Raw genomic sequence first — 19,293 nt, 5'->3', positions numbered from 1 at the left:
ACATTAAATCTCATATCTATCCAATCTCATCCAATCATGTTTTGGGTCAAATCTAGTCAGCTGACTGTAGCTATATATAGCATGTACGTGTTTCAATGGTACAACGAAAATGGAGTCAAACTTTGGCCAGCTATGTTACGCTAGTTACGAAGCTTATTTTATGCGTGAATGTTTCTGTGTGAACAGAGGTTCGAGCGTTATTGCTCGGTTGAGATTACCAGTAATCAATGGTGCAAACACAAGATAACGATATTCTACGAATTTTAGATAAATTTTGTAACCTTATCAGCCAAAGAACGGTCGATAGAAGAACTTATCGCTTAAGTTTCATACCAACTGTTGAAGTGTACACACCTAGTTTGTGAAATTGTATGAGCAATTGCTATTCAAATGTTACTAAGGACTGAATTCTTGAAATGGTTGTCAATTTTTCACATATGACAGTAAAACTGTAGTTCTGTGTACACATGAAAAACAATGCGTGATATGAACGATTAACATGTGAGCCAGAATCGATATGTGAAAAGCGAGTTATTATTTGTGAGTGAAATTTTCTGAGGTTTTGATTCGATAACGTTGATAGAACCATCCCAAACAGCTGTGTAATTAAATAGCTGAAATTGAGCATTGAACCACGAGCTTTTCGATGTGAAGTGCTTTTAGTTATGGCTTTCTATACCTATGATTCAATACCTATGATTTATTTGATTTCAACATATCACATAATGTTTTTAAAGATAGACTTAGGACACAACTTACGTGATAATCATATTTTCAATATACATTTTCTATTCTTGTGTACCAGTTCTCTCCTATCGATTTATGTACCTTACATAGTCTATAGGCACTAATGTAAGTACATTCATGTAGGATCTCCAAGATCCCGATGGATTAGTCAATAAACATATCAAACATAAACTACAGGTAGGTAAGCTTAGTTCCGATTTAGGTAGATTTTGGATGGATGGATGAATGGATGGAGATTTCTATAAAGATTGGCAGTTAGGGAGTTAGAGTTGTTAAGGACTTTGTATGAATTGCTTAGTAACTTTGGACTTCCTAGCTGTCAAATGAAAATTTTTCAAAGTACTCTGGACGGACCGACCTGCAATAATTTATGAACCTTGAGCTAGACGAAAAATGTTTACTAATAGTTGAACAATGTTCGAAAGCACCTTAACATTGTTTATTTGGAAAATGGTGAAAATCGTACGAGACGACGCCTGTATGACGGGATTGGTTCATTTATTATTATTCATAATAATTTTTAACACAATATTAATCATAACTTTTCTAGATTTAGGATTAAATTTTAGCAAGAAAAATGTTGGAACGTTTATCATAAAACTTACCAGTTTTTATTTTATCAAATATCGTAGGATACAGTACAAAACTATCCAATAAAAACATCTGTACAACTGGTTCTAGAAAACTTAACTAGCCAGCGTTAATCACGTTTTTTTAAGGACCAAAGCCTCTCGGAAATCTTACTGAGGCTAACATCTTGATAGTATACAGTAGCAACTCATCTTTAACAAAGGTAAAAATACGTTTCTACGTAAATCGCAATTAACAGATCTCTTATATCATTCAACTTCAAGCTGCAGCCGTAATATGTATATTTCACATTACTTTTAGAAAAGAAACATGGACCCGACCAATAACAATGCATCGAACGCAACATCAAGCGGTGGTTCCAGACCATCAGGAAACACAGTAACCAGCAAAAGATCCCCTTTACAAGGCGCCGCTTACCACATTCGATTGACGATGATCATTCTTTTCCGGGCATTCGCATTGCACCGCCAAGGAAAGTTGCCCCAATTTGAATTGAAGATGGAGGTTCCAGATGCAGGAAAGTTCGACGACCTGGTGTTTCGCTACTCATCGCCAACGATACCGGAAGGTACTGTCTACATACAAGCTAAACATAAATATCCATCCGAGAAGCCAAGGAAATCGAAAAAAATCCATCCAAACCATCCGTACACGCCAACGCGAAAAGAGCGACCAGCCATTACGGAAGGAACGCTGCTCACGAAATGGAACTCCAATGGGCCATTTTCAATTGCTAAGTACTTCATTTCGTACCTGGAAGGATATGAAAGATCGATCACAGGTTCGCATACATACCTGCTGTGCACTAATGCAACGATTGACAACAAATTGAAACAAAAATTAACATTACGGCCACAGGACAGCAGCGAGATACTTTCCTTTTGCGACGTCATAGGAGCAACGTGTTACAGCTTCAGCTCTGAGGAACAATTTCATGCTCTGACTGATGCATTGCGGCAAGCAAGTCTAGAAAAGCTAGGACAGATGCTCGTACTACATGTTCGTTACAACACAGAAATTAAATCGAATTATTCTTCGTTAAACGTATTCGTCGATCTGATTGCTGTGTGTGTCGAGGAACTAGAAGGGGGCACAGGGAAGTTTAAACTAAGCCATCGATTGCTAACTGCATGTGAGACATCAATCATGGGAAGTTGCGAGCTGTTCTTAAGAAGGAATATGATAGGCTTATAAGAGCGAAGCAGTGTGACAATAGTTGTGTTAGCTGGGAAGAGATGCAATTCATGATCGATAAGTCCTTCTTTCAAACCAAGGGTCCTCCGACTTCCACGCACGACGAATCATTTTTCTTTGATCAGGTAAATCGTGTTATAAAGAGATTTTACAAAGAGTTTATGCTTGTTTGTGGATCCTTGAACGGGGACCAGCTACACAACAGTGTTCTAGAAATAATGCCACACTGGGTCGACGATAGAAAGACAACGCATAACATTATGTTCATGCGACTGTTTGATTCGATGAGCTTGCCCCAGCCTATTCCTATGGATTTGAACTATTTGAAACAACAGTTTATCAGTATGAAAGTAAATTATAACTTTTCTAGATTCCAAATTGAATCACAGTGTGACCTTAGTCGATGGCAATATATGTATCGATACATTGTGGTTCGATCAGATCGACTTCAACACACTGAATTGTACGAGTTTCTCAGTGGTAAGACCACTTATGAACGTTACCAGTATTATACCACATTGGATATCGTATTGTATTCCCTTGTTGCATCCCAGACCGTTGCATTGCTTCAATGCAATGCATTATTCATACACTATGCAGCGAGTGATTTTGAGGAAGATATACGTGATGTACTCCGTGGATTATTTGAGTTCTTTGCAGAAGTAGATCCCATCTCTTACACCATTATAATGACCATTGAGCAGTCGAAGAAATCGATATTGCCAGAAATTCAAAGATATGCCAAAGAATATAAGATAAAGTTTATAGTAATCGAAGAAGTACTTAAAGCACTCCCGGATGAAGAATGTTTTTACGTACGTGATCTAACCGAAAAGGCAAGACAAAAGCTGTACGCAAAATATTGCAAAACAACATTAAATCTTTTTGGAACCACGATATCACTGAGTGGTATTGTAAATGATGATGATGGCTTAAGCTTCGTGTGTAAGTTCTTGTACAATTATTATGAACTAGATCACATTAAATATATCGAATCGAAGGAACAGAACTTTGAAGCAATCAAGCCAAGGTATATTTCGCGCACCGTTAATCCATATGTTGGAGAAAATGCAAAAGATTCAGAAGTAGAGGAGAATAATTTTTATTTCACTTATAGGGTCGAATTTCAAAAAATATTCCTTGACAATATCCGGTTCAACAGTGATGAGTTTTCTCAAATGGTCGCATCGGTTTCATCCGCAAATGATGATGTACAATATACCATTCCTGATGTTTTCAAGCACCACGATGAAACGAAAGTACATTTGTTACTTGATGAAGCTGGAGCAGGAAAGTCAACATATTTCACATGGCTTACACATGCTTTATCGATCGATGATCCATCACAGTATGTTATTCAAATGAATGCTTCACAGTATTGCACCGATTACAAACGATGGCAAAAATCTGACATTAAGTTGCTTGATGATACCGCCATCGTTCGATTTCTTTACCGTTTGATCCATCTTACCCATTTTGTTCCAAACGTTTATAGCTTTTCGATTGAATCAACGGATGTGTTCCGCGACCAAGCTGATCATGCTGCAGAGCTATTGACGTTAGTGAACGGAACACTTTATGTCAACACATGTAAAACAAAAACGTTAGAATTAACATTCGCACAGTTGATCGAGCTGAAGGTTTTCCAGCAGAAGTTCAACCAAAAACAACTGATTATCTTATTCGATGGGCTTGACGAGACTGCTCCTTTCTATAAAGAGTTCGTAGTGCATTTCTTTAGAAGACTTGCAAGTTTGGATGGTATTCGAGCTCTGTTCATCTCAACTAGACCTTACGATTACATGGAACAGCTAAAAAGTACATTTTCTAACTGCAGAATGCATTATCTCACGCTTTTATCACAGCACGATCAGCTGCAATTTGTTCACAATTATTTGATGCAGGAACTAGAAGGTTATAAACAATGCGACTCGAGTAAGCGGGATAAGGTTTTAGGTTACCTTTATCGCCAGATAGTAGAATATTTAGGAAATTTGAAGCGTATACCTTTATTTCTTAACATGGCATGCATTATAAATCTACCAATAGCACAAAAAAACATGGACTTAAGACGTTTTACTATTCCAGAAGCGATGTTATATAAAGCAAATGTAGATCTTTTATCACTTATCGAAAATTTCATCAATCAAAAACTAAGAATTTTATGCAGTCACAAAAATGGATTACCGGAATACATCTTAGACTACCCTCACCAAAAGGCAATAAACGAAAAGTTTTGGGACAAAATTAAAAACGACACATTTTATTAGCCATGGTGGTAATGTTTGACCAAAAGCAAAGAGAGGTACTTTTGACATCAAATGAAACCATCCAAATAAATAAATTCATAAAAGAAGTACGCGAGGGCATTGAAAAAACAGGAATCATCAAACAAATTCATGATGAAACTCCTCAGTTTACTCATCGAATATTTGCTGAGTACTTTGCGGCTTGTTGGATGAACGATAACAAGAACCGCATGAGAAGCGAGAGTTTCTTCCATTCGTGGTCATATTGGAAACCTCAACTGCATCAAATGCGTGACTTGTTCAATCGAATCGTTCTTAGAGTAAGCAAAGAAAATGATCTTCACATGGCTGTTGTAAATCAATCCCTTGGTCTAGTTCGCGAGATACTGACAAATAATCCATCAGCTGCATTGGTGAAAGATGCTGTGGGTCGATTGCCTCTACACTTGGCAGTTACGTACCCATCTAGTCAAATGGAAAACTTGTTCCTCGATAAGATGTCTATTAAGGCCATTAACACAACAGATGATCTGTTTGGATGGAGTGCCTTGGATTACGCATTCGCCAAACGATACGATAGTACAGTCCCAAGAGTATTATCAACTGGAGCGACAGTCAACGAACAGATACTTCTTCAACAGATACTTTCTAACAACTTGCGTCATATCTTGACTGGCATAGGGTATTATGGCGAATGGCTTCAGTCAAACGAAAGCTCCAAACTAATTGCAAACCGTCTTAACATTCGAGTTGTCGATTATTTACTCAACGAACAGCACATTGACATCTTTTCTCGTCTCGAAGAACTAGATTCTAAAACAGTGCTTGAGTTTTGCATCGCTAAAGATTTCCTGGAAGTATTCAAACAATTTGTATTGCAAATCAACGTTCATTCTAAGCTTTCGGAGCAAGACTTTACTCGCTTCTTCAAGATAGCATTCGAAAACAATGCTCACAAAATAATAGTTCATTTTATCGAAGATCGTGACATTCCTGTACCTCAAATGAACAACATCGCTGGGCTTATTTCTGCTCTCAAATATACCATACAAAACAACAAGCTTACCTCATTCAAAGCCATCTTTCAACAACTCTGCATCCAACAAAATATTGCTATGAACGAGGTAGCTGATATTCCTGACGACTATTGTGTTCCAATCATTCCACCACTGAACGACAATCTTTCTCCTGAGGTATGCTGTGTACTGTCCTCTAACAACGTTCGATTACCGTTGCCTGAATATGATGCAAATGATATCCTGCATGATGTATACGTTCTGGAAGCTCTTCTGGCTGATTCAGTTCACGAAGGGAACGTCTTCATGCTCAGATACATTCATCTCAAGACCAATATGACCATCACCAACAGACTCATCGCAATGACCATGAGATTACTTCCGAAAGGTAAAAACGTTTGTCACAAGAAATCGATGCCTGCATTCATGTATCTTCTCAACCATACAACAGATCCGGACAGTGTGGATGATGAGGGTCGAAATCTTCTCCACATGACTGTTCAAAATGGATGTTTCTTCATGATACATTGTTTGACTTCTAAGGGATTTGACCCGGCTACAGCAAACGCATCAAATGGCTGGAATGTGTTTCATTACATTGTTTTGAATGAGGAAGAGAATCGCTCTGGTAAAATCTTGGAGTATTTGTTGAAACATTGCAACATGGTTTGGTTTGATTTGTTGGATAACATGCTACACAGGAACGACCGTGAGGTAACAGATAGTTTCTCCATTCAAAATGCTGGAGCTCAATACACAACAAATACGATCCGGTTAACCAAAAACCATTACGGCTTGCTGGCAATGATGTTTTTGCTTGACAAACAGAATGCAGCCAAGGTGTTGAATGACCATGAAAAACAGGAAGCTTTGGAATGTATGAAACTCATAGCTGAGAGCAATGAAAAGACTATGTTCATCAAAGTAGTTCGAAATGACATTCCTCAGTTTACTCATCGAATATTTGCTGAGTACTTTGCGGCTTGTTGGATGAACGATAACAAGAACCGCATGAGAAACGAGAGTTTCTTCCATTCGTGGTCATATTGGAAACCTCAACTGCATCAAATGCGTGACTTGTTCAATCGAATTATTCTTAGAGAAAGCAAAGAACATGATCTTCACATGGCTGTTGTAAATCAATCATATGATCTAGTAGACGAGATACTGACAAATAATCCATCAGCTGCATTGGTGAAAGATGCTGTGGGTCGATTGCCTCTTCATTTCGCAATTGCGTACCCATCATTGAAAATAGAAATTTTGTCGCTCGATAAGATGTCCGTTCAGTCCATTAACACAACAGACCATCTGTTTGGATGGAGTGCCTTGGATTACGCATTCGCCGAACGATACAAGAGTACAGTCGCAAGAGTATTATCAACTGGAGCGACAGTCAACGAACAGATACTTCTTCAACAGATACTTTCTAACAACTTGCGTTCATTGTTGTATGGGCTACATTATTATGGAGAATATCTTCATTCAAACGAAAGCTCCAAACCAATTGCAAATCGTCTTAACATTCGTGTTGTTGATTATTTACTCAACGAACAGCACATTGACATCTTCTCTCGTTTCGAAGAAATAGATTCTAAAACAGTGCTTGAATTTTGCATCGCTAAAGATTTCCTGGAAGTATTCAAACAATTTGTATTGCAAATCAACGTTCATTCTAAGCTTTCGGAGCAAGACTTTACTCGCTTCTTCAAGATAGCATTCGAAAACAATGCTCACAAAATAATAGTTCATTTTATCGAAGATCGTGACATTCCTGTACCTCAAATGAACAACATCGTTGGGCTTATTTCTGCTCTCAAATATACCATACAAAACAACAAGCTAACCTCATTCAAAGCTATCTTTCAACAACTCTGTATCCAACAAAACATTCCTATGAACGAGGAAACTGATATTCCCGACGACTATTGTGTTCCAATCATTCCACCACTGAACGACAATCTTTCTCCTGAGGTATGTTGTGTACTCTCATCTAACAACGTTCGATTATCGTTGCCTGAATATGATGCAAAAGATATCCTGCATGATGGATATGTTCTGGAAGCTGTTCTGGCTTATTCAGTTCACGAAGGAAACGTCTCTATGCTCAGATACATTCATCTCAAGACCAATATGACCATCACCAACAGACTCATCGCAATGACCATGAGATTACTTCCGAAAGGTAAAAACGTTTGTCACAAGAAATCGATGCCTGCATTCATGTATCTTCTCGATCATACAACAGATCCGGACAGTGTAGATGATGAGGGTCGAAATCTGCTCCACATGACTGCTCAAAATGGTTGTTTCTTCATGATGCATTGTTTGACTTCTAAGGGATTTGACCCGGCTACAGTAAACGCATCAAATGACTGGAACGTGTTTCATTACATTGTTTTAAATGAGGAAGAGAATCGTTCAGGTGAAATCTTAGAGTATTTGTTGAAACATTGCAATATGGTTTGGTTTGATTTGTTGGATAACATGCTACACAGAAACGACCGTGAGATGACTAAGAACTACTCCATTCATATTGCTGGAGCTCAAGACACAACAAATACGATCCGGTTAACCAAAAACCAATACGGCTTGCTGGCAATGATGTTTTTGCTTGACAAACAGAATGCAGCCAAGGTGTTGAATGACCATGAAAAACAGGAAGCTTTGGAATGTATGAAACTCATAGCTGAGAGCAATGAAAAGACTATGTTCATCAAAGTAGTTCGAAATGACATTCCTCAGTTTACTCATCGAATATTTGCTGAGTACTTTGCGGCTTGTTGGATGAACGATAACAAGAACCGCATGAGAAGCGAGAGTTTCTTCCATTCGTGGTCATATTGGAAACCTCAACTGCATCAAATGCGTGACTTGTTCAATCGAATCGTTCTTAGAGTAAGCAAAGAAAATGATCTTCACATGGCTGTTGTAAATCAATCCCTTGGTCTAGTTCGCGAGATACTGACAAATAATCCATCAGCTGCATTGGTGAAAGATGCTGTGGGTCGATTGCCTCTACACTTGGCAGTTACGTACCCATCTAGTCAAATGGAAAACTTGTTCCTCGATAAGATGTCTATTAAGGCCATTAACACAACAGATGATCTGTTTGGATGGAGTGCCTTGGATTACGCATTCGCCAAACGATACGATAGTACAGTCCCAAGAGTATTATCAACTGGAGCGACAGTCAACGAACAGATACTTCTTCAACAGATACTTTCTAACAACTTGCGTCATATCTTGACTGGCATAGGGTATTATGGCGAATGGCTTCAGTCAAACGAAAGCTCCAAACTAATTGCAAACCGTCTTAACATTCGAGTTGTCGATTATTTACTCAACGAACAGCACATTGACATCTTCTCTCGTTTCGAAGAAATAGATTCTAAAACAGTGCTTGAATTTTGCATCGCTAAAGATTTCCTGGAAGTATTCAAACAATTTGTATTGCAAATCAACGTTCCTTCTAAGCTTTCGGAGCAAGACTTTACTCGCTTCTTCAAGATAGCATTCGAAAACAATGCTCACAAAATAATAGTTCATTTTATCGAAGATCGTGACATTCCTGTACCTCAAATGAACAACATCGTTGGGCTTATTTCTGCTCTCAAATATACCATACAAAACAACAAGCTAACCTCATTCAAAGCTATCTTTCAACAACTCTGTATCCAACAAAACATTCCTATGAACGAGGAAACTGATATTCCTGACGACTATTGTGTTCCAATCATTCCACCACTGAACGACAATCTTTCTCCTGAGGTATGTTGTGTACTCTCATCTAACAACGTTCGATTATCGTTGCCTGAATATGATGCAAAAGATATCCTGCATGATGGATATGTTCTGGAAGCTGTTCTGGCTTATTCAGTTCACGAAGGAAACGTCTCTATGCTCAGATACATTCATCTCAAGACCAATATGACCATCACCAACAGACTCATCGCAATGACCATGAGATTACTTCCGAAAGGTAAAAACGTTTGTCACAAGAAATCGATGCCTGCATTCATGTATCTTCTCGATCATACAACAGATCCGGACAGTGTAGATGATGAGGGTCGAAATCTGCTCCACATGACTGCTCAAAATGGTTGTTTCTTCATGATGCATTGTTTGACTTCTAAGGGATTTGACCCGGCTACAGTAAACGCATCAAATGACTGGAACGTGTTTCATTACATTGTTTTAAATGAGGAAGAGAATCGTTCAGGTGAAATCTTAGAGTATTTGTTGAAACATTGCAATATGGTTTGGTTTGATTTGTTGGATAACATGCTACACAGAAACGACCGTGAGATGACTAAGAACTACTCCATTCATATTGCTGGAGCTCAAGACACAACAAATACGATCCGGTTAACCAAAAACCAATACGGCTTGCTGGCAATGATGTTTTTGCTTGACAAACAGAATGCAGCCAAGGTGTTGAATGACCATGAAAAACAGGAAGCTTTGGAATGTATGAAACTCATAGCTGAGAGCAATGAAAAGACTGTGTTCATCAAAGTAGTTCGAAATGACATTGCTCAGTTTACTCATCGAATATTTGCTGAGTACTTTGCGGTTTGTTGGATGAACGATAACAAGAACCGCATGAGAAGCGAGAGATTCTCGAATTCGGGCTCATATTGGAAAGGTGAAGTGTATCAAATGCGTGACTTGTTCAATCGAATCGTTCTTAGAGAAAGCAAAGAAAATGTTCTTCACATGGCTGTTGTAAATCAGTCATATGATCTAGTAGACGAGATACTGACAAATAATCCATTAACTGGATTGGTGAAAGATACTGTTGGTCGATTGATTATTTACTTGGCAGTTACGTACGCATCTTTGAAAATAGTAAACTTGTTGCTCGATACGATGTCTATTAAGTTCATTAACACAATAGACCATCTGTTTGTATGGAGTCTCTTGGATTACGCATTCGCCGAACGATACAATAGTCAAGTCCCAAGAGTATTATCAACTGGAGCGACAGTCAACGAACAGATACTTCTTCAACAGATACTTTCTAACAACTTGCGTCATATCTTGACTGGCATAGGGTATTATGGCGAATGGCTTCAGTCAAACGAAAGCTCCAAACTAATTGCAAACCGTCTTAACATTCGAGTTGTCGATTATTTACTCAACGAACAGCACATTGACATCTTTTCTCGTCTCGAAGAACTAGATTCTAAAACAGTGCTTGAGTTTTGCATAGCCAAAGAATTCCTGGAAGTATTCAAACAATTTGTATTGCAAATCAACGTTCCTTCTAAGCTTTCGGAGCAAGACTTTACTCGCTTCTTCAAGATAGCATTCGAAAACAATGCTCACAAAATAATAGTTCATTTTATCGAAGATCGTGACATTCCTCTACCCCAAATAAACAACACCGCTGGGCTTATTTCTGCTCTCAAATATACCATACAAAACAACAAGCTAACCTCATTCAAAGCTATCTTTCAACAACTCTGTATCCAACAAAACATTCCTATGAACGAGGAAACTGATATTCCTGACGACTATTGTGTTCCAATCATTCCACCACTGAACGACAATCTTTCTCCTGAGGTATGCTGTGTACTCTCATCTAGCAACGTTCGATTATCGTTGCCTGAATATGATGCAAAAGATATCCTGCATGATGGATATGTTCTGGAAGCTCTTCTGGCTTATTCAGTTCACGAAGGAAACGTCTCTATGCTCAGATACATTCATCTCAAGACCAATATGACCATCACCAACAGACTCATCGCAATGACCATGAGATTACTTCCGAAAGGTAAAAACGTTTGTCACAAGAAATCGATGCCTGCATTCATGTATCTTCTCGATCATACAACAGATCCGGACAGTGTAGATGATGAGGGTCGAAATCTGCTCCACATGACTGCTCAAAATGGTTGTTTCTTCATGATGCATTGTTTGACTTCTAAGGGATTTGACCCGGCTACAGTAAACGCATCAAATGACTGGAACGTGTTTCATTACATTGTTTTAAATGAGGAAGAGAATCGTTCAGGTGAAATCTTAGAGTATTTGTTGAAACATTGCAATATGGTTTGGTTTGATTTGTTGGATAACATGCTACACAGAAACGACCGTGAGATGACTAAGAACTACTCCATTCATATTGCTGGAGCTCAAGACACAACAAATACGATCCGGTTAACCAAAAACCAATACGGCTTGCTGGCATTATGTTTTTGCTTGACAAACAGAATGCAGCCAAGGTATTGAATGATTTAGAAAAACAGGAAGCTTTGGAATGTATGAAACTCATAGCTGAGAGCAATGAAAAGACTATGTTCATCAAAGTAGTTCGAAATGACATTGCTCAGTTTACTCATCGAATATTTGCTGAGTACTTTGCGGCTTGTTGGATGAACGATAACAAGAACCGCATGAGAAACGAGAGTTTCTTCCATTCGTGGTCATATTGGAAACCTCAACTGCATCAAATGCGTGACTTGTTCAATCGAATCGTTCTTAGAGAAAGCAAAGAACATGATCTTCACATGGCTGTTGTAAATCAATCATATGATCTAGTAGACGAGATACTGACAAATAATCCATCAGCTGCATTGGTGAAAGATGCTGTGGGTCGATTGCCTCTTCATTTCGCAATTGCGTACCCATCATTGAAAATAGAAATTTTGTCGCTCGATAAGATGTCCGTTCAGTCCATTAACACAACAGACCATCTGTTTGGATGGAGTGCCTTGGATTACGCATTCGCCGAACGATACAAGAGTACAGTCGCAAGAGTATTATCAACTGGAGCGACAGTCAACGAACAGATACTTCTTCAACAGATACTTTCTAACAACTTGCGTTCATTGTTGTATGGGCTACATTATTATGGAGAATATCTTCATTCAAACGAAAGCTCCAAACCAATTGCAAATCGTCTTAACATTCGTGTTGTTGATTATTTACTCAACGAACAGCACATTGACATCTTCTCTCGTTTCGAAGAAATAGATTCTAAAACAGTGCTTGAATTTTGCATCGCTAAAGATTTCCTGGAAGTATTCAAACAATTTGTATTGCAAATCAACGTTCATTCTAAGCTTTCGGAGCAAGACTTTACTCGCTTCTTCAAGATAGCATTCGAAAACAATGCTCACAAAATAATAGTTCATTTTATCGAAGATCGTGACATTCCTGTACCTCAAATGAACAACATCGTTGGGCTTATTTCTGCTCTCAAATATACCATACAAAACAACAAGCTAACCTCATTCAAAGCTATCTTTCAACAACTCTGTATCCAACAAAACATTCCTATGAACGAGGAAACTGATATTCCCGACGACTATTGTGTTCCAATCATTCCACCACTGAACGACAATCTTTCTCCTGAGGTATGTTGTGTACTCTCATCTAACAACGTTCGATTATCGTTGCCTGAATATGATGCAAAAGATATCCTGCATGATGGATATGTTCTGGAAGCTCTTCTGGCTTATTCAGTTCACGAAGGAAACGTCTCTATGCTCAGATACATTCATCTCAAGACCAATATGACCATCACCAACAGACTCATCGCAATGACCATGAGATTACTTCCGAAAGGTAAAAACGTTTGTCACAAGAAATCGATGCCTGCATTCATGTATCTTCTCGATCATACAACAGATCCGGACAGTGTAGATGATGAGGGTCGAAATCTGCTCCACATGACTGCTCAAAATGGTTGTTTCTTCATGATGCATTGTTTGACTTCTAAGGGATTTGACCCGGCTACAGTAAACGCATCAAATGACTGGAACGTGTTTCATTACATTGTTTTAAATGAGGAAGAGAATCGTTCAGGTGAAATCTTAGAGTATTTGTTGAAACATTGCAATATGGTTTGGTTTGATTTGTTGGATAACATGCTACACAGAAACGACCGTGAGATGACTAAGAACTACTCCATTCATATTGCTGGAGCTCAAGACACAACAAATACGATCCGGTTAACCAAAAACCAATACGGCTTGCTGGCAATGATGTTTTTGCTTGACAAACAGAATGCAGCCAAGGTGTTGAATGACCATGAAAAACAGGAAGCTTTGGAATGTATGAAACTCATAGCTGAGAGCAATGAAAAGACTATGTTCATCAAAGTAGTTCGAAATGACATTGCTCAGTTTACTCATCGAATATTTGCTGAGTACTTTGCGGCTTGTTGGATGAACGATAACAAGAACCGCATGAGAAGCGAGAGTTTCTCCATTCGTGGTCATATTGGAAACCTCAACTGCATCAAATGCGTGACTTGTTCAATCGAATCGTTCTTAGAGAAAGCAAAGAACATGATCTTCACATGGCTGTTGTAAATCAATCATATGATCTAGTAGACGAGATACTGACAAATAATCCATCAGCTGCATTGGTGAAAGATGCTGTGGGTCGATTGCCTATTCATTTGGCAATTACGTACCCATCTTTGAAAATAGAAACTTGTTGCTCGATAAGATGTCTATTCAGTCCATTAACACAACAGACCATCTGTTTGGATGGAGTCCTTGGATTACGCATTCGCCGAACGATACAATAGTACAGTCCCAAGAGTATTATCAACTGGAGCGACAGTCAACGAACAGATACTTCTTCAACAGATACTTTCTAACAACTTGCGTCATATCTTGACTGGCATAGGGTATTATGGCGAATGGCTTCAGTCAAACGAAAGCTCCAAACTAATTGCAAACCGTCTTAACATTCGAGTTGTCGATTATTTACTCAACGAACAGCACATTGACATCTTCTCTCGTCTCGAAGAAATAGATTCTAAAACAGTGCTTGAATTTTGCATCGCTAAAGATTTCCTGGAAGTATTCAAACAATTTGTATTGCAAATCAACGTTCATTCTAAGCTTTCGGAGCAAGACTTTACTCGCTTCTTCAAGATAGCATTCGAAAACAATGCTCACAAAATAATAGTTCATTTTATCGAAGATCGTGACATTCCTGTACCTCAAATGAACAACATCGTTGGGCTTATTTCTGCTCTCAAATATACCATACAAAACAACAAGCTAACCTCATTCAAAGCTATCTTTCAACAACTCTGTATCCAACAAAACATTCCTATGAACGAGGAAACTGATATTCCTGACGACTATTGTGTTCCAATCATTCCACCACTGAACGACAATCTTTCTCCTGAGGTATGCTGTGTACTCTCATCTAGCAACGTTCGATTATCGTTGCCTGAATATGATGCAAAAGATATCCTGCATGATGGATATGTTCTGGAAGCTCTTCTGGCTTATTCAGTTCACGAAGGAAACGTCTCTATGCTCAGATACATTCATCTCAAGACCAATATGACCATCACCAACAGACTCATCGCAATGACCATGAGATTACTTCCGAAAGGTAAAAACGTTTGTCACAAGAAATCGATGCCTGCATTCATGTATCTTCTCGATCATACAACAGATCCGGACAGTGTAGATGATGAGGGTCGAAATCTGCTCCACATGACTGCTCAAAATGGTTGTTTCTTCATGATGCATTGTTTGACTTCTAAGGGATTTGACCCGGCTACAGTAAACGCATCAAATGACTGGAACGTGTTTCATTACATTGTTTTAAATGAGGAAGAGAATCGTTCAGGTGAAATCTTAGAGTATTTGTTGAAACATTGCAATATGGTTTGGTTTGATTTGTTGGATAACATGCTACACAGAAACGACCGTGAGATGACTAAGAACTACTCCATTCATATTGCTGGAGCTCAAGACACAACAAATACGATCCGGTTAACCAAAAACCAATACGGCTTGCTGGCAATGATGTTTTTGCTTGACAAACAGAATGCAGCCAAGGTGTTGAATGACCATGAAAAACAGGAAGCTTTGGAATGTATGAAACTCATAGCTGAGAGCAATGAAAAGACTATGTTCATCAAAGTAGTTCGAAATGACATTGCTCAGTTTACTCATCGAATATTTGCTGAGTACTTTGCGGCTTGTTGGATGAACGATAACAAGAACCGCATGAGAAGCGAGAGTTTCTTCCATTCGTGGTCATATTGGAAACCTCAACTGCATCAAATGCGTGACTTGTTCAATCGAATCGTTCTTAGAGAAAGCAAAGAACATGATCTTCACATGGCTGTTGTAAATCAATCATATGATCTAGTAGACGAGATACTGACAAATAATCCATCAGCTGCATTGGTGAAAGATGCTGTGGGTCGATTGCCTCTTCATTTCGCAATTGCGTACCCATCATTGAAAATAGAAATTTTGTCGCTCGATAAGATGTCCGTTCAGTCCATTAACACAACAGACCATCTGTTTGGATGGAGTGCCTTGGATTACGCATTCGCCGAACGATACAAGAGTACAGTCGCAAGAGTATTATCAACTGGAGCGACAGTCAACGAACAGATACTTCTTCAACAGATACTTTCTAACAACTTGCGTTCATTGTTGTATGGGCTACATTATTATGGAGAATATCTTCATTCAAACGAAAGCTCCAAACCAATTGCAAATCGTCTTAACATTCGTGTTGTTGATTATTTACTCAACGAACAGCACATTGACATCTTCTCTCGTTTCGAAGAAATAGATTCTAAAACAGTGCTTGAATTTTGCATCGCTAAAGATTTCCTGGAAGTATTCAAACAATTTGTATTGCAAATCAACGTTCATTCTAAGCTTTCGGAGCAAGACTTTACTCGCTTCTTCAAGATAGCATTCGAAAACAATGCTCACAAAATAATAGTTCATTTTATCGAAGATCGTGACATTCCTCTACCCCAAATAAACAACACCGCTGGGCTTATTTCTGCTCTCAAATATACCATACAAAACAACAAGCTAACCTCATTCAAAGCTATCTTTCAACAACTCTGTATCCAACAAAACATTCCTATGAACGAGGAAACTGATATTCCTGACGACTATTGTGTTCCAATCATTCCACCACTGAACGACAATCTTTCTCCTGAGGTATGCTGTGTACTCTCATCTAGCAACGTTCGATTATCGTTGCCTGAATATGATGCAAAAGATATCCTGCATGATGGATATGTTCTGGAAGCTCTTCTGGCTTATTCAGTTCACGAAGGAAACGTCTCTATGCTCAGATACATTCATCTCAAGACCAATATGACCATCACCAACAGACTCATCGCAATGACCATGAGATTACTTCCGAAAGGTAAAAACGTTTGTCACAAGAAATCGATGCCTGCATTCATGTATCTTCTCGATCATACAACAGATCCGGACAGTGTAGATGATGAGGGTCGAAATCTGCTCCACATGACTGCTCAAAATGGTTGTTTCTTCATGATGCATTGTTTGACTTCTAAGGGATTTGACCCGGCTACAGTAAACGCATCAAATGACTGGAACGTGTTTCATTACATTGTTTTAAATGAGGAAGAGAATCGTTCAGGTGAAATCTTAGAGTATTTGTTGAAACATTGCAATATGGTTTGGTTTGATTTGTTGGATAACATGCTACACAGAAACGACCGTGAGATGACTAAGAACTACTCCATTCATATTGCTGGAGCTCAAGACACAACAAATACGATCCGGTTAACCAAAAACCAATACGGCTTGCTGGCATTATTGTTTTTGCTTGACAAACAGAATGCAGCCAAGGTATTGAATGATTTAGAAAAACAGGAAGCTTTGGAATGTATGAAACTCATAGCTGAGAGCAATGAAAAGACTATGTTCATCAAAGTAGTTCGAAATGACATTGCTCAGTTTACTCATCGAATATTTGCTGAGTACTTTGCGGCTTGTTGGATGAACGATAACAAGAACCGCATGAGAAACGAGAGTTTCTTCCATTCGTGGTCATATTGGAAACCTCAACTGCATCAAATGCGTGACTTGTTCAATCGAATCGTTCTTAGAGAAAGCAAAGAACATGATCTTCACATGGCTGTTGTAAATCAATCATATGATCTAGTAGACGAGATACTGACAAATAATCCATCAGCTGCATTGGTGAAAGATGCTGTGGGTCGATTGCCTCTTCATTTCGCAATTGCGTACCCATCATTGAAAATAGAAATTTTGTCGCTCGATAAGATGTCCGTTCAGTCCATTAACACAACAGACCATCTGTTTGGATGGAGTGCCTTGGATTACGCATTCGCCGAACGATACAAGAGTACAGTCGCAAGAGTATTATCAACTGGAGCGACAGTCAACGAACAGATACTTCTTCAACAGATACTTTCTAACAACTTGCGTTCATTGTTGTATGGGCTACATTATTATGGAGAATATCTTCATTCAAACGAAAGCTCCAAACCAATTGCAAATCGTCTTAACATTCGTGTTGTTGATTATTTACTCAACGAACAGCACATTGACATCTTCTCTCGTTTCGAAGAAATAGATTCTAAAACAGTGCTTGAATTTTGCATCGCTAAAGATTTCCTGGAAGTATTCAAACAATTTGTATTGCAAATCAACGTTCATTCTAAGCTTTCGGAGCAAGACTTTACTCGCTTCTTCAAGATAGCATTCGAAAACAATGCTCACAAAATAATAGTTCATTTTATCGAAGATCGTGACATTCCTGTACCTCAAATGAACAACATCGTTGGGCTTATTTCTGCTCTCAAATATACCATACAAAACAACAAGCTAACCTCATTCAAAGCTATCTTTCAACAACTCTGTATCCAACAAAACATTCCTATGAACGAGGAAACTGATATTCCCGACGACTATTGTGTTCCAATCATTCCACCACTGAACGACAATCTTTCTCCTGAGGTATGTTGTGTACTCTCATCTAGCAACGTTCGATTATCGTTGCCTGAATATGATGCAAAAGATATCCTGCATGATGGATATGTTCTGGAAGCTGTTCTGGCTTATTCAGTTCACGAAGGAAACGTCTCTATGCTCAGATACATTCATCTCAAGACCAATATGACCATCACCAACAGACTCATCGCAATGACCATGAGATTACTTCCGAAAGGTAAAAACGTTTGTCACAAGAAATCGATGCCTGCATTCATGTATCTTCTCGATCATACAACAGATCCGGACAGTGTAGATGATGAGGGTCGAAATCTGCTCCACATGACTGCTCAAAATGGTTGTTTCTTCATGATGCATTGTTTGATTTCTATGGGATTTGACCCGGCTACAGTAAACGCATCAAATGACTGGAACGTGTTTCATTACATTGTTTTAAATGAGGAAGAGAATCGTTCAGGTGAAATCTTAGAGTATTTGTTGAAACATTGCAATATGGTTTGGTTTGATTTGTTGGATAACATGCTACACAGAAACGACCGTGAGATGACTAAGAACTACTCCATTCATATTGCTGGAGCTCAAGACACAACAAATACGATCCGGTTAACCAAAAACCAATACGGCTTGCTGGCAATGATGTTTTTGCTTGACAAACAGAATGCAGCCAAGGTGTTGAATGACCATGAAAAACAGGAAGCTTTGGAATGTATGAAACTCATAGCTGAGAGCAATGAAAAGACTGTGTTCATC

The 19,293-nt window shown here is 38.7% G+C and overlaps 1 protein-coding gene across 1 annotated transcript; it reads left to right on the top strand.

The window, feature by feature from the left end:
• Positions 1–741: 741 nt before the first annotated feature.
• LOC121599035 lies at positions 742–2,532 on the top strand. The gene is made up of 2 exons (XM_041926509.1): positions 742–1,540; positions 1,639–2,532. Exon 2 carries the CDS (start codon positions 1,648–1,650, stop codon positions 2,530–2,532), a length of 885 nt encoding a protein of 294 aa, XP_041782443.1. The 5' UTR covers positions 742–1,540; positions 1,639–1,647.
• Positions 2,533–19,293: the final 16,761 nt, after the last annotated feature.

This window comes from Anopheles merus, chromosome 3L (genome assembly GCF_017562075.2).
Source record: "Anopheles merus strain MAF chromosome 3L, AmerM5.1, whole genome shotgun sequence".
In the NCBI taxonomy this organism is placed as follows: domain Eukaryota; kingdom Metazoa; phylum Arthropoda; class Insecta; order Diptera; family Culicidae; genus Anopheles; species Anopheles merus.
This window is presented reverse-complemented; position numbering and strand designations above follow the sequence as displayed.

Bases quoted from the DNA above. Each gene is read 5' to 3' on its own strand.
- LOC121599035 (XM_041926509.1), top strand. From the start codon at position 1,648: ATGGACCCGACCAATAACAATGCATCGAACGCAACATCAAGCGGTGGT.